Source organism: Nicotiana tabacum, chromosome 10 (genome assembly GCF_000715075.1).
Source record: "Nicotiana tabacum cultivar K326 chromosome 10, ASM71507v2, whole genome shotgun sequence".
Classification (NCBI taxonomy): Eukaryota; Viridiplantae; Streptophyta; class Magnoliopsida; order Solanales; family Solanaceae; genus Nicotiana; species Nicotiana tabacum.
The window spans coordinates 131,723,270-131,744,006 of NC_134089.1; the positions used below are offsets into that span (position 1 = coordinate 131,723,270).

Sequence of the window (20,737 nt, forward strand, 5' to 3'; positions counted from 1 at the left end):
TTAAATAATTGGGAAGTGGATCTTCATGTAAAAAGAACTTTTGCCACAATTAATGCTCATGACAGTACTAACGTCTCTGCAGTCTTTTCCATTTAATGTTCTGTCCATGTGTCATTTTATAATTGATTCCGCTATTCATACCCTTCTTCGAGACTTCTTCATTCTCACTATTTACGAAGTGATAGCTGCCTTTATTATAGGCTTTTTATCATTATACTTAAAAAGTTGACGGTTCCCATTTTACACATAACTTTGTCTTCCTTTGTCTTCTTCACAAATCTTCAGCACATACTTCCTTCTTAACAATGTCTTCTTCAAACCCTAACCGTAAAAAAGTTCCAATTCTAGATCAGTTCCCCAACGCCCCTGTTAGACACAGAAGAGGCGGAGGAAGTAGGCTTCGAACAGGGTTAGAATCTACGCGAGGCGGCTCCTCTGGTTCTTCTTCAAGGAGTTTTGTCCCAAAAGCCCCTTCTTCTAAAAGTAGGGAAATTCTTGATACTTCTCAAGAACCCTCAGTTGATGATATAGTTCCCGGCGATTTGTCTTTTGAAAGTGACAAAACGTCTCTTCAAAAACAAATTAAAAATTTAGAAAGAGCCGATACTTACCCAACATTAGTAACCGAGCTTACAATCCCCACCATAAGAAGAGATTGTAACTGGAAGGATAGTCTCCGAATGTCAATTCCTTCCCCAAATCAAAGAATTTCCTCTTTTAGAAATGGGTATTCTTCTGTTTACACTTACCCCTTCACTTTAGGTTTTAATCCTCCGATTGACCCAGTTATTCTCGATTTTTGTCGTTTCTTTACAATTTGTTTGGCCCAAATTGGTCCATTGGTGTGGAGAACAGTGGCTTGTTTGAGATATTTATCATCCAAGGCCAATGTCAATTTCACCTTTTCTCATCTCATTCATCTATACCATCCCAACTTAATACGCCATGGGGTTTTCACCTTAACTGCAAGGAGCAAAAAAGTTTTGGTAAACCCTGAGGATGATAAAGATCGTGGATGGTATATCCGTTACGTTGCTGTCCGTACAGTGGATTTGATTGGCGAAACAAATATTCCCTTTCCTGAGAAGTGGAATTTTGAACGTAAGTTTCCTCTTATTTACCGTACCTACTTTTGAGAATTTCAAAAGAATGTTGTTTTTAACCTCGTCCCTTCTTGGTTTTTTGTAGCAACCATGGGAGATGTGGAACCTATTCCCAACTTTCGTGGTTGGGTAGACTCACTTTTGAAGATTGCTACTAGGGAGCAGAGAACTTGGAAATCAATTTCTTCTTTACATGGCTGGAAAGTCAAAACACATGGTATCCCCCCTTTTTTAAAAAAAAATTTGTTTTACATGTTAAGCACTTTTTCCTCAACTTTAATCATGTATATCCATTCTTTAATCAGGATTTGGCATTAGAGGAATGACAGCTGAAGTAGCTATGGCCATTCGCATGTCTGCGAATGCTGCTCTGGATTTAGATAAGGCTCGAGCCTTACTGCCTAAAAGAAAAGCTACAAAGGAAAGTTCTGAAGAAGAAGAGGAGGGTACCTCCCTAATTACCAGGCCAAGGGCCAGGAGACGAATAATCATTGATAATGAAATTGAAAACACTCTTGCTCGTACCTCCGCCACCGAGCCTGTTTTGATTCAATCTGATGAGGATGCCGAACCAAGAGATAATAATGAGTCAATTCAGCACCTTTTTGACAGTGGTTTTGGGAGTGGCGAGCTCGGACCTATTTTTGATGAAGCTCCTCTTTCCTCATTTGTTCCTATTTCCTCCATTCCTCTGCCAGTCGTAAGTGTTTCTTTACCAGCTTTAACAACTTTCGTTTGTTTGCCAATTTCTACCGCTCCTATATTTGTTCCCTTGGCTGTTTCGACCGCACCTGCTTCTGTTCCGGTGTTGGTTTCTACATCTTTTCCCTCCATTCCTTCCGCTGCTCCTCTTCCCTCTGTTCATCATACAGAGACAGGTTCTAGCAGCGGAAATATGACAATGAGAAGTGTTACTTTGGAGGTTCCTGCCAATCATGGCCTCCTGAGGAAGACCGGCAGAGCCGATGTTTGGCTCGAACCTCTAATTAGAGATATCGAGAAGAAGAAGATGGAGAGCCATAGCTGCTTAACTTTGATGAATGACGTAGTTCATTTTACTTTGAAGGTATTTCTACCAACAAGTTTTTTTTCTTTTTTTTTTAAATTATCTTCAATTTCTCATTTCCGTGACTTACCTCTGTAGGCTAACCTTATTGGCACGGAATTAATGAGAAGAATTTCCTTACTGGAAAGAAAAGCTCGTGAGTCTGAAAAGTCTGTCCATGAGGCTGAGGAAATAGCTAGGGGAGCCCAACTTGAAGCAACCAATTGGAAGGAGCAGTTCGAAAATGCTCAAGGGACCATAGAAGAGTTGCAAGAAGATAAAAATCTCCTAGAGCAGCAAAACCGTGGTTTAACTTCTGAACTGGCAACAGTCAAAGCCTCTTCAAGCCAATTGAAAAGAGACAAAGAGCTTTTGGAATGCTCTTTGTCAGAACAATTATCCAGAGCTAGTGAAGAAGTTAGAGAGCTGAAGGCACTTTTGGCTAAAAAGGAAGAATATGCAGGAGAGTTAGTGCAAAGCTTGACTCAAGCTCAGGCTGACTTACAGACTTCTTCTGACGAGATTCAAGCCTTGAAGAGTTCTCATGCTTCTCTTGAAGCTTCCCTTGATTCCCATTTAGCTGAAAATCAAATTTTAAAAAACGATCTTGCTATGTGGGAAAAGGAATATGGACTTCTAGAGGAAAATTTTAACATAGAAGTGAGTTGGGCTTTCCTGAATTCTCGTCGTGATGCTTTGACGGAAGCTGCTCAAGAGGGTTTTGACTTGCAGTCTGAACTGGCCAAAGTCATAGATACCATCGAGAAAAGCCAACAGTCTACTGATACTCCTTCTCCTGCCCTTGAAGTTCCTGAAAATGTTGCTATTCCAGCTTCAGAGGGTGAAACTTCTACAACCCAGTCTGTGGAAGTTGAAGCTTCCGTGACAACCCCCTCAATTGAATGATGGTTTTATCCCTTAGTTTTTTTTAAAGGATTTTTTTGGTGAAAGTCCCCAGTTATCATAATGGGGCACTTGTATAAACTTTTATTGACTAAGTTTCTACTTAGTCTTTTTAATTATATCAAGAAGTTTTGTTAGTACTTCAATGTGTTCTACTCTTGCCTTTTCCTTACTTATTTAGGACTTATAGAATAGTTTAGCATTTTTATCCTTTGAAAATGCTTTATGATTCTTCCCATGACTTATTGACATGAGGCTTATAAAAGAGGGCCCTTTTATTTTATCGACACTTAATGAAGAAGACGTCTCAACTTCATAATGGTGTTAAAATACGATGAAAGTAATAGGAAAACACACGTTTTCTATGAAACAACTTTGGCAAGTTTTCATTCATAAACTTTTAACAAGTGTTTGACTGTTACATGTATTACAATACATCTACAACTTTTCTCGTAACTGTTTTTCTTGTAACAGATTTGTAAATAACATAAAATAAACAAGGTTTTTTTTTCATAACCTGTTTCAGTACATAGTCATGACCCTATCTTTACATGTTAAGAAGGGTTTGAGAGGTGACTTTGTTTATGAGTTTGAGAGATGACTCTGTTGTTCTCATGAATGTTGAAGACTTCGTAACTTTTTCTCAACACTTGCTTCTTTGTGGCTGATTTTTGTTCGATACTCGTATCTGTTTCTTTGCACCTATATGTGTATAATATATAGTCCCCCAAGTGTTTGAGCGGTGAAGTATGAAGCCTCGAGCACTTGTTTATTTCTTTTACTTTGGCCCTTTTCCTGAAACAGAAAGATATACGGGACTCGACGGTGTGATTATAGATGAAGACTGCCTAACTCGTGTGTATTTCCATCAGATTAATTGTAACCCTGGGCTAGGAATTTAAGAATACTCCATTTTGCCTTGCAGGTTGTGACTCATCATTTGGCACGAGTTAGGATATTTAGCCTAGCATCTAAAATCGTTAGTAAAATATTAATAAACCAAGAGAAGAATTTTTACATGATGATACCTGACCGTAGGTACTTTCTTAAAAGTAATATCTTTTTAAGTGGACAGCATTCCAATGTGAGGGTAAAACTTTACCATCCATTGTTTCCAACTGGTATGCTCCTTTTCCCGCAATGCCACGGACTTTGTATGGTCCTTCCCATGTTGGACTTAGCTTTCCTGAGTTAACAGCTTTTGCAGATTGGAACACCTTTTTAAGCACGAAGTCCCCAATTTTGAAAAATCTGAGGCGTGCTTTCCTGTTGTAATATCGTTCTATTACTTGCTTTTGTGCTGTCATCCTTATCAAAGCAGCTTCTCTTCTTCCTTCAAGTAAATCTAGGCTAACCCGCATCTCCTCATTATTGGATTCCTCCGTTGCCTTATCGTACCGTGTGCTTGGCCCACCTATTTCAACTGGAATTAAGGCTTCCGTACCATAAACCATCGAAAATGGTGTTTCTCCAGTGCCTGTTTTGGTCGTTGTACGATAAGCCCATAGTACTTCGGGTAATACCTCAGGCCAATTACCTTTTGAATCTTGTAACCTCTTTTTCAAGTTATTGATAATAACTTTGTTAGTTGATTCCGCTTGTCCATTCCCTACTGGATGATATGGCGTAGATGTTATTCTTTTGATCTGCCAACTTCGAAGAAATTCTGTAACTTGTGCTCCAATGAATTGTGGTCCATTGTCACATACGATCTCCTTTGGTACTCCAAAGCGGCATATTATATTTCGCCATATGAAGTCTTTAACTTCTTTTTCTCGTACCTGTTTAAATGCCCCTGCTTCTACCCATTTAGTGAAATAATCTGTAAGTACAAGTAGAAATTTTACCTGACCTTTTGCTTGTGGAAGTTGACCTACGATATCCATTCCCCATTTCATAAAGGGCCAAGGGGCTAAAACAGGATGTAGTAACTCAGCTGGTCTGTGCATATTATTGTCGTACCTTTGACATTTATAACACTTGGACACGAAACTGGTTGCCTCTTCTTCCATCTTAGGCCAATAATATCCTGTGCGAATTAACGTTCTTACTAGTGACCGTCCTCCTGCGTGATTCCCACAATGTCCTTCATGTACTTCTCTCATGACATATTCGGTTTGAGAAGGACCGAGACACCTTGCTAGTGGTCCTCCGAACATCCTTCGATAAAGATTACCTTGATATAAACAATATCGTGCAGCTTTTTTGCGAAGCGCGTAAGCCTTTCCTTTGTCATTAGGCACGGTTCCGTGCTGTAAAAAGGCAACAATTTCATTTCTCCAATCCCATGTTAGATGATTAAAATTTACCTCGTTTTTGTCAGGTTCAAGAACAGAATGAAATAGATGTATGACTGAAGCATCTGTATTGTTTGCCACGTCTGCTGCGGATGCAAGGTTTGCTAAAGCATCTGCCTCTACATTCTCATCTCTTGGGACCTGCACTACTTTCCAAGTTTGGAATTGCTTTATTAACTCCCGTACCTTTGCGAGGTATTCTTGCATTCGTGACTCTCTGGCTGTGTAAGTCCCCAGCATCTGATTAACCACGAGTTGAGAATCACTCTTGATTATAATCTGTGTTATGCCGAGTTCTCGTGCCAATTCTAAACCTGCAATTACAACTTCATATTCTGCTTCATTGTTAGTTATAGAATGACATTTTATAGCCTGTCTAATGGTCTCACCCGCAGGTGGTATGAGGACTATTCCTAAGCCTGCCCCTTTTACATTAGATGAACCGTCAGTGTATAAAACCCAAGTCCCCGGGTTCGCACCATTAAAAACTAATAATTCTTTTTCTACTTCTAAATGCATCCCCTAGCTAAAATCAGCCACGAAATCAGCTAGTACTTGAGACTTTATAGCGGTCCTGGGTTGATAAATAACTTCATATTCACTTAGTTCTATAGCCCATTTTGCTAATCTTCCTGAAAGTTCGTGTTTATGCAAAATATTTCGAAGCGGAAAAGCAGTAACTACAACAATGGGATGACATTGAAAATAAGGTCTTAACTTTCTAGATGCCATGACCAAAGCTAATGCTAATTTTTCTAGCTGTGGGTATCGTGTCTCAGCTTCCAATAAGGACTTACTTACGTAATAAATAGGAGATTGTTTACCTTGGTCCTCGCGGACTAAAACAACACTTACCGCGACTTCAGATACGGCCAGATAAATGAGAAGTTTTTCCCCTACCTTCGGTTTTGCCAACAACGGTGGTTTTGACAAATAAGCTTTCAAATTTCTAAGGGTTTGCTGACAATCTTCATTCCATTCAAAATGATCTTGCTTTTTAAGTGCAGAGAAAAACTTAAAACACCTTTATGAGGATTTGGAAATAAATCTCCCCAAAGCTGCAATTCTTCCCGTTAATCATTGTACTTCCTTTTTATTAGTAAGGATATCCGGGATTTCTTCTATTGCTTTGATCTGAGAAGGATTCACTTCAATACCACGGTTAGAAACAAGAAAACCCAAAAACTTACCTGATGCAACTCCAAATGCACATTTTTCTGGGTTGAGTTTCATATTAAATTTTCGCAAAATTTCAAAAGTAATAGATAGATGAGAAATATGATCATGAGATTGCTGGGTTTTGACGAGCATATCGTCTATATATACCTCCATTGTTTTCCCTAAATGTTCTTGGAACATTTTGGTGACCAACCTTTGATAGGTTGCCCCAGGATTTTTGAGACCAAAGGGCATTACTTTATAACAATAAGTCCCCCTGTCTGTGATGAAAGAAGTTTTTTCTTCATCACCAGGATCCATTTTGATTTGATTATATCCTGAGTATGCATCTAAAAAACTTAAAAGTTCATGACCTGCGGTCGCATCAATTAGTTGGTCTATATGTGGTAAGGGAAAGGAATCTTTTGGACAGGCTTTATTTAAATCAGTATAATCTACACAAACACGCCACTTACCATTTTTTTTTGGTACAACCACCGTGTTAGCTAACCAAGTAGGATATTTTACCTCACTGATTGATCCGATTTTTAATAATTTTTGGACTTCATCCTGAATCACCTGGTTCTTGAAAGCACCTTGTTTCCGTTTCTTTTGCTTTATTGGTGTGAAAGAAGGGTCCTCGTTGAGTTTGTGAGTCATCACATTTGGTGGTATCCCTGTCATATCAGCGTGGGACCAAGCAAAGCAATCTAAGTTAGCTTTTAAAAATTCGATTATCATACCTTGCATGTTCGTGTTTAAATTAGCCCCGATATAAACCTTCCGTTCAGGCCGTTGATCAAATAACATCACTACATCAAGCTCTTCAATCGTCGTTTTGATGCTTTCATTCTCTTCAGGTTCTTGAATTGTGTCAGGCCTTGAGTCCAAATCTGTTTTCTCTTATTCAGTTGAAGTTTGATCTTTTTTACCTTCAACTGTTTCCTGTAATTGCTATTTTGCTTTTTTTACGGCGCTCGTACTTGTTACAGCGTTGACACTTCTGGCCATCTGCTGATCCCCACGAATTTGACAAATTCCCCATGGTGATGGGAATTTGATAACCTGATGCAGGGTTGATGGGACAGCATCCATATCGTGTATCCATGGCCTTCCCATGATCATATTGTAGGCCATTTCCATATCAACTACCTGAAATTTAGTTTCCTTCACAACACCCATAGCAAAAGTTGTTAGTATTACCTCACCTTTTGTTACTACACTTGAATTGTCGAAGCCTGACAAGGTGTGCGCCTTGGGTAACATTTTGTCTTCAGCTTGCATTTCCCGCAGTACCCTTAGTAATATAATATTTACAGAACTTCCTGGATCAATCAAAACTCGTTTTACATTAGTATCATGTACAAGTAAAGATATTACCAGTGCATCATTATGTGGAGTTGTCACTCCTTTGGTATCTGTGTCATCGAACGAAATGCTTTCATTGTCAAGGACCTGCCGCACCCGTTTCCCGTGTGTAATCGTTACCTTAGAAACCTTGTTGGAAGTTGTGTAAGTTATGCCATGAATATCTTCTCCCCCGCTTATGACATTCACTGTCCTCTTGGGTGAAGGAGGTTGTGGTGGTTCTTGTCTGTTTTTCATATAAGCTTGTTTTCCTTTCTCACTAAATAACTCAGTGAGGTATCCTTGCTTCAATAAATGACCTACTTCACTCTGCAGGAATCTGCATTCTAAAGTTTTGTGCCCGTGATCGTTGTGAAATTCGCACCAATGATCCGGATTGCGTCTACTTGGATTTGACCGCATTTCTTTCGGCCACCGTACCTTATCTCCCATGCTTCTTAAAACAGCTACGAGCTCGGAGGTAGAGACGTTAAAATTATATCCACCGAATCGTGCCTTTAAACTCCGGTCATCATCACGTGATTCTTGTCTATTCCGATCATTCCTGAACTTTGAAGAAGAGCCAGAATCCCGGTTCCTTGACTTTTGATCGTATTGCTGGTTATCTTGCTTCGATCGTGGGTCCTTTCCTGCGGGTCCCATATATGGATCGTACCTGTTTTTACCTGATCTTTTTTCGGAATCTGACCTTCGGGTACCGCCCCTTTCTTCATGATGGAGCTTAGGTACGGTATCTTCTTCGATTCGCAGCTTCGTGCTATACCTGTTGTAAACATCATTCCATGTGGTTGCAGGAAATTCTCGAAGACTTTCTTTGAGTCGTCTCGTGGCTTCAGAACTTTTGTCATTTAAATTACTTGCAAAAGCTATAGCAGCCCAATTGTCTGGCACACGAGGTAGAGTCATTCTTTCACGTTGGAATCTATCAACGAAGTTTCTAAGCAACTCCGAATCCCCTTGTTTGATTTTGAAAATATCTTCCATCCTTTTCTCAACTTTTTGTGCTCCCGAATGTGCTTTAATAAAAGAATCTGCAAGCTCAGCAAAAGAATTAATAGAATTTTCAGATAAAAGAGAATACCAGGTTAATGCACCCTTGGTGAGTGTTTCTCCAAATTTCTTGACCAATACTGATTCAATTTCTTGTTTGGTCAAGTCGTTGCCTTTCACGCCGGTTGTAAATGCAGTCACGTGGTCACGTGGGTCTGTAGTACCATCATATTTCGGGATGTCAGGCATTTTGAATTTTTTCGGAATTGGAATGGGAGCAGCACTAGGCTTCCATGGTTGTTGTGAGTATTTGTCCATGTCTACTCCTTTTATTACAGGTGGAACTCCAGGGATTTGTTCTATTCGCTCATTTTGTTCCTTCAGCTGTTTCTGCAAGGTTAGTACTAAATTTTGCAAATATGAATTATTTAAATTACCTGGTCCCCCTTCTTGTGGTTCACTGGGGGTTGCTCCGTTTCCAGAATTATCAAGACCAGAACGGGGGTTCTCCAATGTATTATTATTAGGAGTTGGTGTAGGTGGCGCAGCAGGCAATCGACTAACAAGTGCCTGAAGAGCTTTGCCGACTTGTGCATCGATTAGCTTTTGCAAAGCTTCAGTTGTAACTCCTTCAAAATGTTCAGATTGCTCTTGTTGATCAGCATGGGATTCAGTAACAGGAGTGCCTTCACGAGATTGACGTGGTAAATTTAAAGGAGAGGGAACCACGATATCTTGATTTTGATGTATTTGATTCTCATGGTTTCCCAATGTGTTGTTACTGTTGTTGTCGGCGTTATTGTTTGACATGGTGACGATAATAGATAAGATATAGCTTAAAAGGAAAGATTATCAGATTCCTGGTAACGGAACCAATTTGTTTAACCAAAAATCTGAGTCCTTGGTCAAAGCTAAAAAAGAAATTCGGGTTACTGATAATCAGGAGACAAAAAATAAAATACTTTTGAGAACAATGGTAGAAGGTAAATAGATAAGTATTTCAATGAATTCTCAATAGTATTCCGTGTCCTTACAAATGATGATACTTCTTCCTTTTATAGATCATTCTAGGTAAAGGAATAAAGCCTCAGCTTTAATGATATAATCATGAGCAATAAATGACATTAAATAAGCCGTTATACAATCGTTCCTATTAAATACCAACTTTATAACGTATCAAACGTTTAATAATGAATTTGGACTCCTTTCTGTCATCTGATCCTTGCTTTCAATGCTTTCTAATCCGTTGGCTGTAAATAATTTAAATTGGTACGAGACTCGTATCTATACGTCGTCTCGTGTCTATTTAAATTCTTTTTCCCGTGGCTGTTTTCACCGTGCCTCTTAGTCAATTGCTGTTCTTTGACCATTCAACTAATCCACGTGTCATGCCACATCATCTTTAATATAAATTCAGTTTTTTTCCAATACAACTATAAGAAGCCAAAAAAAATAAAAGGTTTATGCTCTTTTTTCTGTCAATTTTCTATCTTGACTACACAAATATCATAAATTTCATGTGTAAGTGTTTTTGTAAGTTCCAAACTCTATTGTTGAGAATGTTGAGGCAAATATACCTCTGTGTAGATAAGGATGGAATTAAGTTTTAGCAGGACTCTCCTATATAGTGTATAAATATCTCATCATATAATATTCTTCCTTTTATTGAATTTCTTCAATTATGAAGAGAATGGACATAATTTTAAACCATGTAGATCTAATGTAATCAGGTTGGAAATTATGTTAACGGAAAGTGCATGATAAATGATGGTCTATATTTATTGGTATTACTTATTTGGAAGAACAAACTAAGTCAAGTAATAAATATTATTAATAAATCTCTTTTCATAACTAGATTAATGAAATCTGTAGTTAAAAATTGATTCACTCTAATGTCTTCCTTATTTGCCTTATCTTGATTGTTTTTCTCCTTCTTTTTTTTTTTTTTTTTGCTAATAATAATACTGGTTGATATAGCGAGGCTTTGATAATTTTTCAATTTTGAGAGTCTAACTGAGCTTCTGGTAATCAGGATTATCAAGTTTCCAACAAGGGTTGCCTGAAAGGTGCTCTTAAAAAGAAAAAATTTGTTCTTAAAACTTTTATGTAAATGCTTTGATAAGTATACATTCCATTTATTGTCTAATTAACTAAATTAATCTCAAGTAGAAATTTTTTAGTTTAATTAGATAATAAGCAAATTTTATTCCTAAACAATGTTAAAATCTTTAGTCTGAAAGTACTTTCAAAAGCTCGCGCTTTTGGTACATGTGTTTTTCTTGGCCCAAATATCCATTAAACGAAATAAATGTTATAATTTTCAAAAATTTTGTTAATTACTCTCTCCGTCCATTTAAGCGATACAACTTCTAGTAGGAGAGCCAAAGGATTGACCCTTTCTTTTTCTTTTTCTTTTTCTTTTTCTTCTTTTTTTTTTTTTTTTTGTTTGCAAGTATATCCGTTCTTCTGATGCCTATGAATTTTGATAATTTTAAATCTATAATCATCTGGTAGCATAAATTATGTGGGACGGTTCTTCTTGGGAACACAGTTCAAATTTTGATTCCCGTAAAAAAAATCTTGAAAAAATAGCCTCCGGCTAGAATTTTGAGAAGTGCTTCTAGTGATCGTCAGAAGTTTCCCATATAAAAATTTTTGGTGATCACCATATGAAAAACTTTACTGATTGGTAGAAGCAATTCCCAAGATTCTAACTTAAAACTGTTTTCCCAAGGCTTTTCATAAAACCAGGGTCAAAATTTTAAGGGTGAATCCGAATGATCCTATTTGTGCGGGCGAAGTGCAGCAACAGTCACTTTTAAGTCCACTATTGAAAATATATTCACAATTTATAATGTATTTAAAGATTAGCCAATTCACCCAAACTTCAGGAGGGAAATTCAGGATTTAGTGTCTTGAGTTTTTGAGCTGCTAATTTGAAATTCGGGACTATGTGTCCTGAATTTCTGAACTACTAATTTAAAATTCAGGACATAAGATTCGAACTTCTGAACATAATTTTTGAACTTTAGGACACGATGTCCTGAAGTTTGAATTTTGAGGTTTAAACTTTAGGACGCCATATCCTAAAGTTTGAGCAAAATCGGCTAATTTTTAAATACTTTGTAAACTGTGGATATATTTTAAACATTATACTTAAAAGTGGCTACCTGGTGTCATTTCCACTATCTGTGCAAATCAACCCTTCAGTTGGAGACATTTGCATCTATACCCGCTTTTTGTGTCATGTTTTAACTTGTGCCCGCTTTGCAAAAAAATTGCAAGCGTACCCGCTTTTTCGCATAACTTTAGCATACGGGGCTGAAGTAGCAAAGGCAATCACGCAAAACTTCAGCATTCTAGTAGACAGGCCTGAAATTCAGCTCTAGAGCTGAAGTTTTTGTTGTGTAACTAGCGAACTTTAGCTCTAGAGCTGAAGTTTTTGTTTTGTATCTGGCGAAGTTTTGTTTTGTAACTGGCGAACTTCAGCTCTTTGTTTTGTAACTAGCGAACTTTAGCTCTAGAGCTGAAGTTTTTGTTTTGTAACTCGCGAACTTCAGCTCTAGAAGTTTTGTTTTGTAACTGGCAAACTTCAGCTCTAGAGATGAAGTTTTTGTTTTGTAACTGGCGAACTTCAGCTCTAGAGCCGAAGTTTATCTGATTTGCTCTTGTCTCACACATGAAAATGTGTAAGCATCTATATTCATGCTAGTTTGTTACCTAGTAAACAGTTCTGGAAGATAAACTCTTAATCGAGATCGAAGAAGTGGATTAAGAGTTTTTGTGTTTGTTTGTTGTTAAAGATGTTCTGTCAAATTTTTGGTAGGAGTTTGGGTAGTTAAGCTTTCTTTAAATAATGCAATCTTGTGGGCTGTTGCATGGACGTTCGCCGTTGTTATGCCTAGGCCTCAATTCAAGTTTGCTTACTGTTATAACAAGCAAGTCAATTCTTAGATGCAAATTGAACATGTTGAATTTATGTTGGAAAATGCAAAGGCATTAAATTAGTTCAGGCATGGAGATAAGCGGAGTCAACTATGGAAACTGGATTACCCCCCCCCCCCAACCAAAAAAAACAACGGCTAGTTTATAACAGTTAGTTTGACTATTTCAAGATGAGAGAAAGTTGATAAAAATAAGGTACACTTCCTTTTGAGATATCCACAAATGACTAAAAAGACCCTTAGATGCTTGGGCTCTCCAATTGTAAGTGGGCCTCTTCATATGAACTTGGGCCACTATCCTTGAATATCGTAAAAATAGCACGGTCTAGCCAGTTTTCGGACTGGTCATTCAAAAATAGCCAGCGTTTACCAAGTCAATGAAAAATAGCCACTATTTTGCTGCAACAGAGACCGGTCCAGCATAATATACTGGAGTTCGGTGCACCTGTGTATGAACTCCAGCATATTATGCTGGACCGGTATACTTTGCTGACTCCAGTATAATATACTGGAGACTGGAGCACCGGTGCTCCAAACTCCAGTATATTATACTGGACAATTATACTTGCTGGAACTCAGTATATTATGCTGGAGTTATAGTGTACTTATGCCGGAACTCCATCATATTATGCTGGAGTTCCAGCATACTTATCCTGGAACTCCAGTATAATATGCTGGAGTTCAAGCATAATAAGTACACTAGAATGTTGGAACTCCAGTATAATATACTGGCGTATTTTTCGGGTTTTGAACAGTGTTTTCGCTCAGAATATTTATCTTTACATAAAAAGTGGCTAAATTTCGATTACTTTTGAAACTGAGCTATTTTTGAACGACCAGTTGGAAATTTGGCTATTTTTGAATTTCTCCCTTACTTTCGGCCCAAAGCATAGGCCCTTTATTTTGGGCTTAGATTTAGTAGTTGGTCTACAAAGTTTTTTTCTTGAAATGAACATCAAACATGTTTACGTAAAGTCTCTAGTCAAACCAGTATAATAAAATTTAATAAATCTTTCATCTCTATGCCAAAAATATAGTAAAACCCTCCTTATATTTAACATATGATCAGGATATTAGTACAGGAAAAGCGCTAGATATGAAAATAGAAATAAAAAAAATTTAATCTTTTGGCTTGGGAGTTTATGAACCCTAGCCTATTTTCATAATCCAAGGAGTGCATTTAAGAATAAATTCCAAGCATCAACAACACCAGCCAAACACCAATGGGTGCAGTCCAAGTCCCTATGTCCACCATGTCCATAAACAGAAGGATGCCCATCTGCTCTATACTGTGACAACTTTGTTATGTTCAATAAATAAACTGATTTATTCATCCCTCTCAAAACTTTCTCTAGTATCAATTCTTCTTGATGAACTTCTTCTGTACTCTTCAATGGTTGCGTTACTCCTTCACACGTCTTTGAACCTGAACTCGTCGGGCTAATTTTGCAATCAAGTATGACTTGTCAGTACTGTATAGAACTTAAACGTGTATATTGTTGTTTCAGAATATATAACATAGTAAATATAAAATATTCGTTGCACTCACTTGTCATGGTCAGGAGAAACTCCTTGGAAAAATACTTTAGTTTTTGTAGTATCTACTTCAGAATCTACCCATTTTGCCCACGTATCCAGTGCTTTCTCATATAGGGTTAGTCGAGGTCCATCTTTGTATGTAGAGTTTCCATCTTGAACAAGATCCCAACTGTAACAACAATCTTATTTAGAATATAAGATAGTTAAAATTGCAACGCATAATATTATTCTTATTATTAGACAATGTATAATTAATAAATGAATTCTAAATATGTGGAAATTGATAGTATTAGAAGAGAACTTACGGTTGTTTCCTGCCAGTGTGAAGCCACCAATGCCAAGAATCAAAGATGAGAACATCCATATCTTTCCATTGAGCAGCTGAACTGAGAGAGTCAAGTTTTAAAACTCGTGTCCCATTGTTCTCCGTTGTAATATCTACCAGAAAAGCATTTCGGAACAGCAGGTACGACGTGTTGTATTTCTGCATTTTCAAAATGTATTCAAGATTTAAATATGTCTGTGAAAAGGTTGCTCTCTAATTATGGCTTAGAAAAAGTCGACAAGGACATATATAGAACTAATTTTATGATATGCACGATTGCGTGTACCATATTACAATGTATAAATTTGTAAAATTTATATAAAGATATTATTAAAATTTTATTTGAGTTATAATATAAAATTTAAAAAATTTAAGCTCTTGAAAATAACAAATATTAATTATATTTAGTCAATTAATAAAGTTGCGAATCGCCTAACTAAGCATGATAACGACGTAACCAAGATATATTTGAAAGCTTAGGAATGATCTATTATGTATGCCGTTATTTTGTTTTAGTGTTGTATCATATGATCGTCTGGTACCATGTACGCTAGAGACGTCAATTATAAAAAGAAAAAGAATTAGCGACCAACAAGTTTAGGGAGAATTACATCCCTTATCACTTAGCCCAACAACCCATCAGAAAATGGCCCACGTTTGAAGCCCTTACTCAGTGTAGCCCGAAAATTACTTTTCACCAGTTAGCCTACCCCTTTTTTCTTCGTTCTTCTTCTTCCCGTGTCAGCCTTTGCACCACAAAATTTCTCTACTATTGTTATTCTCCTTCAATTCTTTTCCGGATTCCAATGGTTAACTAAGGATTTGAAAAATAAAAGTCACATTAAAGGTGGTTCAAAGATTCGATTTCAGAAATTGAGTTTTCCGATTTGTTAGTTGTTTGGAATGGGTGTTGTCCTAATTGATTGGAATCATCAAGATGAGTTCAAAATTTAAATTTCAAGTGATTTAGAGTAGATTTAGGCTATATTTGAGTTACATTTCAGAGGATGCCCAAGGAAGAAAAAGAACACTTGAAGCTTCATTGATATGATTCATTTGTATAATAATGTATAATATTGTATAAATAGTGTATAATAATGTATGTTTACCTCTTATACACTATTGTATACAAGGTTGATGCATTATTTACAGGTATTTGGTGAATTTCTCGCATTTTCTTCTTCTTCTTGTTCTTCTTCTTCTCATTCTTCTTATACACCTATATACATAGTATATCAAGAATGTTTTCACTCTGTGATTATACATCTTTATACACTTTTATACAACTATATACATAATGTACCTCTTTGTATTAAAGTGTATAACATTGTATAAAAGTGTATAAGCATCTCTAGTGAAATTTTTGTACGATTTTCACTTGCAATTCTTGTATAAAACTAGTCCAAATCTCCAGCAAATAACTTCAAACTTTGTATACAACCTACTTAGACTATTTCTAATAAGTTCAAACAATACCCACTCCAAATTTCTCACAAAATCATAATCGAAATTTAACAAGATTAGCATTAGAGGAGATGAGATTTTAGGTTTCTCGCATCTGTTTTTGCGTTTGTAGTTGTGATAGGTATGTATAAACCTGAAGATGTACAAAATAAATAGAAAATATCGAAGAAGTATTGGTTATGGAAGAAGGCACGAATGAGTGTTGACTGAGTGTCTCGATCAATGGTTACACTAAAAATGGGGAACTGATTTTTGTTTTCATATGATTCTTTTTTATTAATTAAATTAAATATTTATGGGTGAAAAATAAGGAGAGAGCTACAATAGGGGTAGGTAGGTGACGAAAAAATAAATGAGGTTGTTATAATTAGAGGGAATGAGAAAAGAAAAGATCTTATTGATATTTGGCTATACATTTGCAAACTTGTAACAGGGCTAAAATAGTGCAAGGTCAACTTATGGACTGCATTATTCTGTAATTTTGTCATAAATTTATAGTCTCAATCATGGGGTACGTGAATCCATTGGCTCACCGTCAAACTAGATATGTTATGTACATACTTTTTAGAATTAATCTAATATTATCTGTTGACACCAATACTCCAAAAAAATTAAACGATACACTTGGTTGAATATTGAGTTATTTACCTTGAGGAACAAGAATTAAATCCCAATTAATACTTCTTATTTACCTTTTTAGTAGAACATGGGAATTTGAGGTCTCATAAACTACTACTACTTAAATCTTAACTCTTAAGTGCATCTTTTTTTAAGATTGAGAAACATATGTCATATTTGTAGCAATTAAAAAAAAAAGGGAACAAATTTTCAAATTAAAGGTGTTATAATTGTTCGGAAATGATTTCCTCAGAATTATGGTAGTAATATATTAGGAAGAAAAGAATATTATTGAAAAATTGATAATCAAAAAATTAGATGTACCGGGAATGTGAAGATAGAAGTGCCTCCAATCCGTTTGGAGATATATTTAGCTTGAGGATCAGCAGCATGAAGCATACAAGTGAGAGACTGCCATTGATTTAGGCTAATTGAATCTCCTACAAACATCATCTGCTTTCCCTTGAATTTCTGCTGAAATTCTATAGCATTAAACCTACACAAAACAACAATAGTATGCTTTAAAATTCTGAATCCGCTTCTAATTTCTAGGGATGGCAACTAAGCAGAGTGGATTAAAACAATTTGTTTCGACAATATTATTATACAAATAGTGAATTTACACAATCAAAAAAATGTGATTTTTACTATGGTAATTTGTGTATGCTAATACAAGCTGACAAAGAGCAAAAGTAAAGGAAATTAAAGAGCACCGACACTAGCGGGGTTGCCACTGGAGGGTCCATGAATCAATCTATCGTAATCAACAATAATTACGCTTTGAATTTTACAGTTTATCATATTTTGGAACAATTGCGGGGAAATAAAGGTGGACACCTCCCTCAACCAATTTTACCAATATTTTTTTGTTATTTAATTTAGTATATAATTTTTATAAAAAAAAAATCACCTATTAATAGGTATTAAGAAGATATGTGTTAGAATCTAATTTGAGAGTGATAATCATGCTTATCATCATAGAATAAATCAACTCAAATAAAGCACAGACAGTTTACACATGATCCGCCACCTAGGAAGATCTTAAACTTCATCATCGTGTTTGATTAGATTGCGTTGTTTTCTAGCTTTTGACCGACAAAATCCAACTGTCTTTGCATCTGTCAATGCTATTTCCATTTCTGATTAAGAGTGCCAGTTATTAACATGTGAATTGTGATTATTGCAGATTTAATTAGAAAAACCCCAAACTTGGAAGTAAAGTTTTTTTAACACTCATAACAAACTAGCCAGGAAAAGAAAAAGAAAAAAGAAAAATAGAAAATCTACAAGTCCCCTGATTTTTTTCAAGAACTTACTTATGGGTAATCTTTTTAAGGAACATGACATTGTATAGCTGCTCTCAAAATAATAGTCGAAAAATATTTAGTTTTTTTATTTTTTGTATATATATATACACACACAAAAATATATATATAAATTTTATACACCTTTAAGATTATCAGATATAAATTCGACCGAGACTAAAAGTGATATTTATCTATCTTTTAAGTGCTTATTGCAAGATAGGTTTGCGGAAAAAGGAAGTGGCACTGAAAGGGTAAAAAATTACCCGCACCAAATGTTTACACCAAACTAATAAATATATGACATACCACTCTGAAAGTAATCTTAAGAAAATGGGAGGATCTTTTCCAATAATTGTATTACAGAAGCAAGTGGTATCTAATAATTGTCTATCTTAAAGTATTTGAAATAAATTCGTCTAAAATGCAATATAGTTTTTAGAAAAACTAATAATTCTACTTTTTAGGTAAAGTGGGAGGTATCTCTCTAGCATTCTATCCGAGATTAATAATAATGCATTATGCACGTTCACGTTATTTTCCAATTAAAAGCGATCCTCAGAATTAATGGATCAAAACCATTTGGCCCCACAATTTTTTGACTTTTGAAATTCGAACCCAAACTAATTCGCATATATACCCTTTAATACTTAGAATATTTAACTTTTCTTTCTTCTTTCGGAATTTCCAGGTTCTTTTAACTTAAAGTATTGGTCTCTTCATTCCAAATTCTAATTAGCATCAGTGGCTTAAGCATATTGAAATTTTTAAAGATATTTTACGTTGTGTGAAGGGAGTGTAAATTTAAACATTTGAGAGAATGATAAAAGATAGTCTAAACAAATACTTTTATAAGACGATTAAATATCTTTCTAAATATTTGTCCAAAAACTTAAAAAAAAACAAACTATATGAATCAAAGAGTATATTTGTTAACACCATGTGGATTGTGGAGAGAGATCTTTCGAGATGAAAGGTGATCAAATAGAAGAAGCATATGGCTACTTCATTACAAAAGTTGCATTTAATAACCAATATTAACTGAAAAGACGGAGTAATAAAAACAAACAGCAAAACAGACAAACAAAAAGTCACGGATTAAAACGTTTCCGCCATGAAAAGAGGCAGCTATTAATTGGAAGCTGTGCAAAGACAAAAGTACATCAACAGAAAACACAAGCTGTTACTAAAACATAAAAACAGCCATGAACGAGGTATAAACACTTGGCGGAAGCAAAATTTTCATGAAGAGAATCCAAAAAAATAAACACGCGAAGAAGATAAAGTGATTCACTGTCTAATATATATACGTAAAAAATGACTTTATATACACACTATAATTTTCAGGCGAATGGGGTTTAGTAGGTTCGGCTGAACCATCTGCCCACCTAACTCCGCCTTTGTTAAACAATATATGGACGAAAAGAAAAAAAGAAATGAAACAATAATTGAAGAAGAGTACCTGGGTAAATTGCACTCATTGGGCTGCCATCTATATTTGAGATAATCTTTATCTGGCCTCCCATTTTTCAAACAATCAAACTGTTTTTCAATGAACGGACACACTGATGAATTGTAAAGAGGATAAGAATCATCATAAACCCAACGCCCTTCAAATAAATCACAGCCGTTGGTTCCCAACTGGTTTACATCATTGATCAACTTCCCATGTACATGGCTCAACATGGAAACAAGAACCAATAGAGAAAAAACCACGAGAAAAGACAATAAAGAAGACATGGTTTAATTTTTCTTTGTTTTTGCTAATCTTTTTTCTTCCCACAAATGTGTGGAGAAATGCACAAAATAATAATGGGGAAGGAAGCAATATAAAGGAAGGTAGCCAGAGAGTTAAAGAAACGCTGAAGAATATGAGAAAGAAATTTTAAGTATGAGAAAGAAAGGTCACGTGTTAGTTAGAAATGATATTATTGGTCCTAACACCTATTTTAGCAATTATAGACTAGTAGATTTCTTGATGTAGAAAAGGTTAGTAGTTTTAATTTGTTTGCCTACAGATAAAGAATATGAACAAGAAAAGAGAATAGGTAATATTATTGAATAATAAATGAAATAAAAGAAAAAGAGAACGGAAAGAATTTAAAACTAATAGACCTTAGTGTAATCAGGTTAGAAATTGTTAGTATTAATTACTTAATAAATATCTTGATTTATACTAACGGATTTATGAATTTTCAGTAGGTAAAACATGATTCTATTTAATGTCTTCATTATTTGACTTAGCCTGATTTTTTATTTAAGAAAATAATAGAGAGCAATGCCGTTGATCATTTCAATTTATATAGAAATGACATATGAAAAAGTGCGATCTTCTTTCTTATAGAGTAGTAATTGTTATTTTTGGAAAAGTTCTAACAATTCTTTAAAATGGCAAAGTATTTTCACTTATTTTGTTTAAGCACTTCAGCTAAGTAGTAAAACCTTTATTTTTTTGTCTAATTAACCTCAAATGGAAATTTTATTACTTTAAGTAACAGGGAATCGAATTCCGCATATGGTGTCTAAATTTTTGTCCCAAAAGCAATTCCAAACAGCTGAGAGAAGTTTTTTTTCGTTAATATTTCTACTAAACGAAATTACTTTTAAAATTTATAAACAACAACAACATACCCAGTAAAATCCCACTAGTGGGGTCTGGGGAGAGTAGAGTGTACGCAG

At 35.6% G+C, this 20,737-nt stretch overlaps 2 protein-coding genes across 2 annotated transcripts; one reads left to right on the top strand and one right to left on the bottom strand.

Annotated features, from left to right (window-relative positions):
• The first annotated feature begins 680 nt into the window (after positions 1-680).
• Positions 681-3,054, top strand: LOC142165384 (uncharacterized). Its single transcript, XM_075223951.1, has 5 exons — positions 681-1,101; positions 1,189-1,320; positions 1,409-1,691; positions 1,802-1,881; positions 2,957-3,054. Exons 1-5 carry the CDS (start codon positions 681-683, stop codon positions 3,052-3,054), a joined length of 1,014 nt encoding a protein of 337 aa, XP_075080052.1.
• A 10,776-nt stretch (positions 3,055-13,830) lies between these two features.
• On the bottom strand, positions 13,831-19,917 carry LOC107794700 (protein trichome birefringence-like 43). Its single transcript, XM_016617218.2, has 5 exons — positions 19,521-19,917; positions 17,079-17,250; positions 14,653-14,831; positions 14,358-14,516; positions 13,831-14,248 (listed from the first exon to the last, which is right to left on the bottom strand). Exons 1-5 carry the CDS (start codon positions 19,796-19,798, stop codon positions 13,969-13,971), a joined length of 1,068 nt encoding a protein of 355 aa, XP_016472704.1. The 5' UTR covers positions 19,799-19,917; the 3' UTR covers positions 13,831-13,968.
• Between the last annotated feature and the right edge of the window lie 820 nt (positions 19,918-20,737).

Excerpts from the sequence above, each read along its gene's own strand:
- LOC107794700 (XM_016617218.2), bottom strand. The coding sequence starts at position 19,798 with ATGTCTTCTTTATTGTCTTTTCTCGTGGTTTTTTCTCTATTGGTTCTT. Across the intron at positions 17,251-19,520 it reads AATGAGTGCAATTTACCCAG|GTTTAATGCTATAGAATTTC; the intron begins GTACTCTTCTTC and ends TGTTTTGTGTAG. Across the intron at positions 14,832-17,078 it reads CTTCTATCTTCACATTCCCG|AAATACAACACGTCGTACCT; the intron begins GTACATCTAATT and ends TTGAAAATGCAG.
- LOC142165384 (XM_075223951.1), top strand. The coding sequence starts at position 681 with ATGTCAATTCCTTCCCCAAATCAAAGAATTTCCTCTTTTAGAAATGGG. Across the intron at positions 1,102-1,188 it reads TGAGAAGTGGAATTTTGAAC|CAACCATGGGAGATGTGGAA; the intron begins GTAAGTTTCCTC and ends GGTTTTTTGTAG. Across the intron at positions 1,882-2,956 it reads CTATATTTGTTCCCTTGGCT|TTCCTGAAAATGTTGCTATT; the intron begins GTTTCGACCGCA and ends CTGCCCTTGAAG.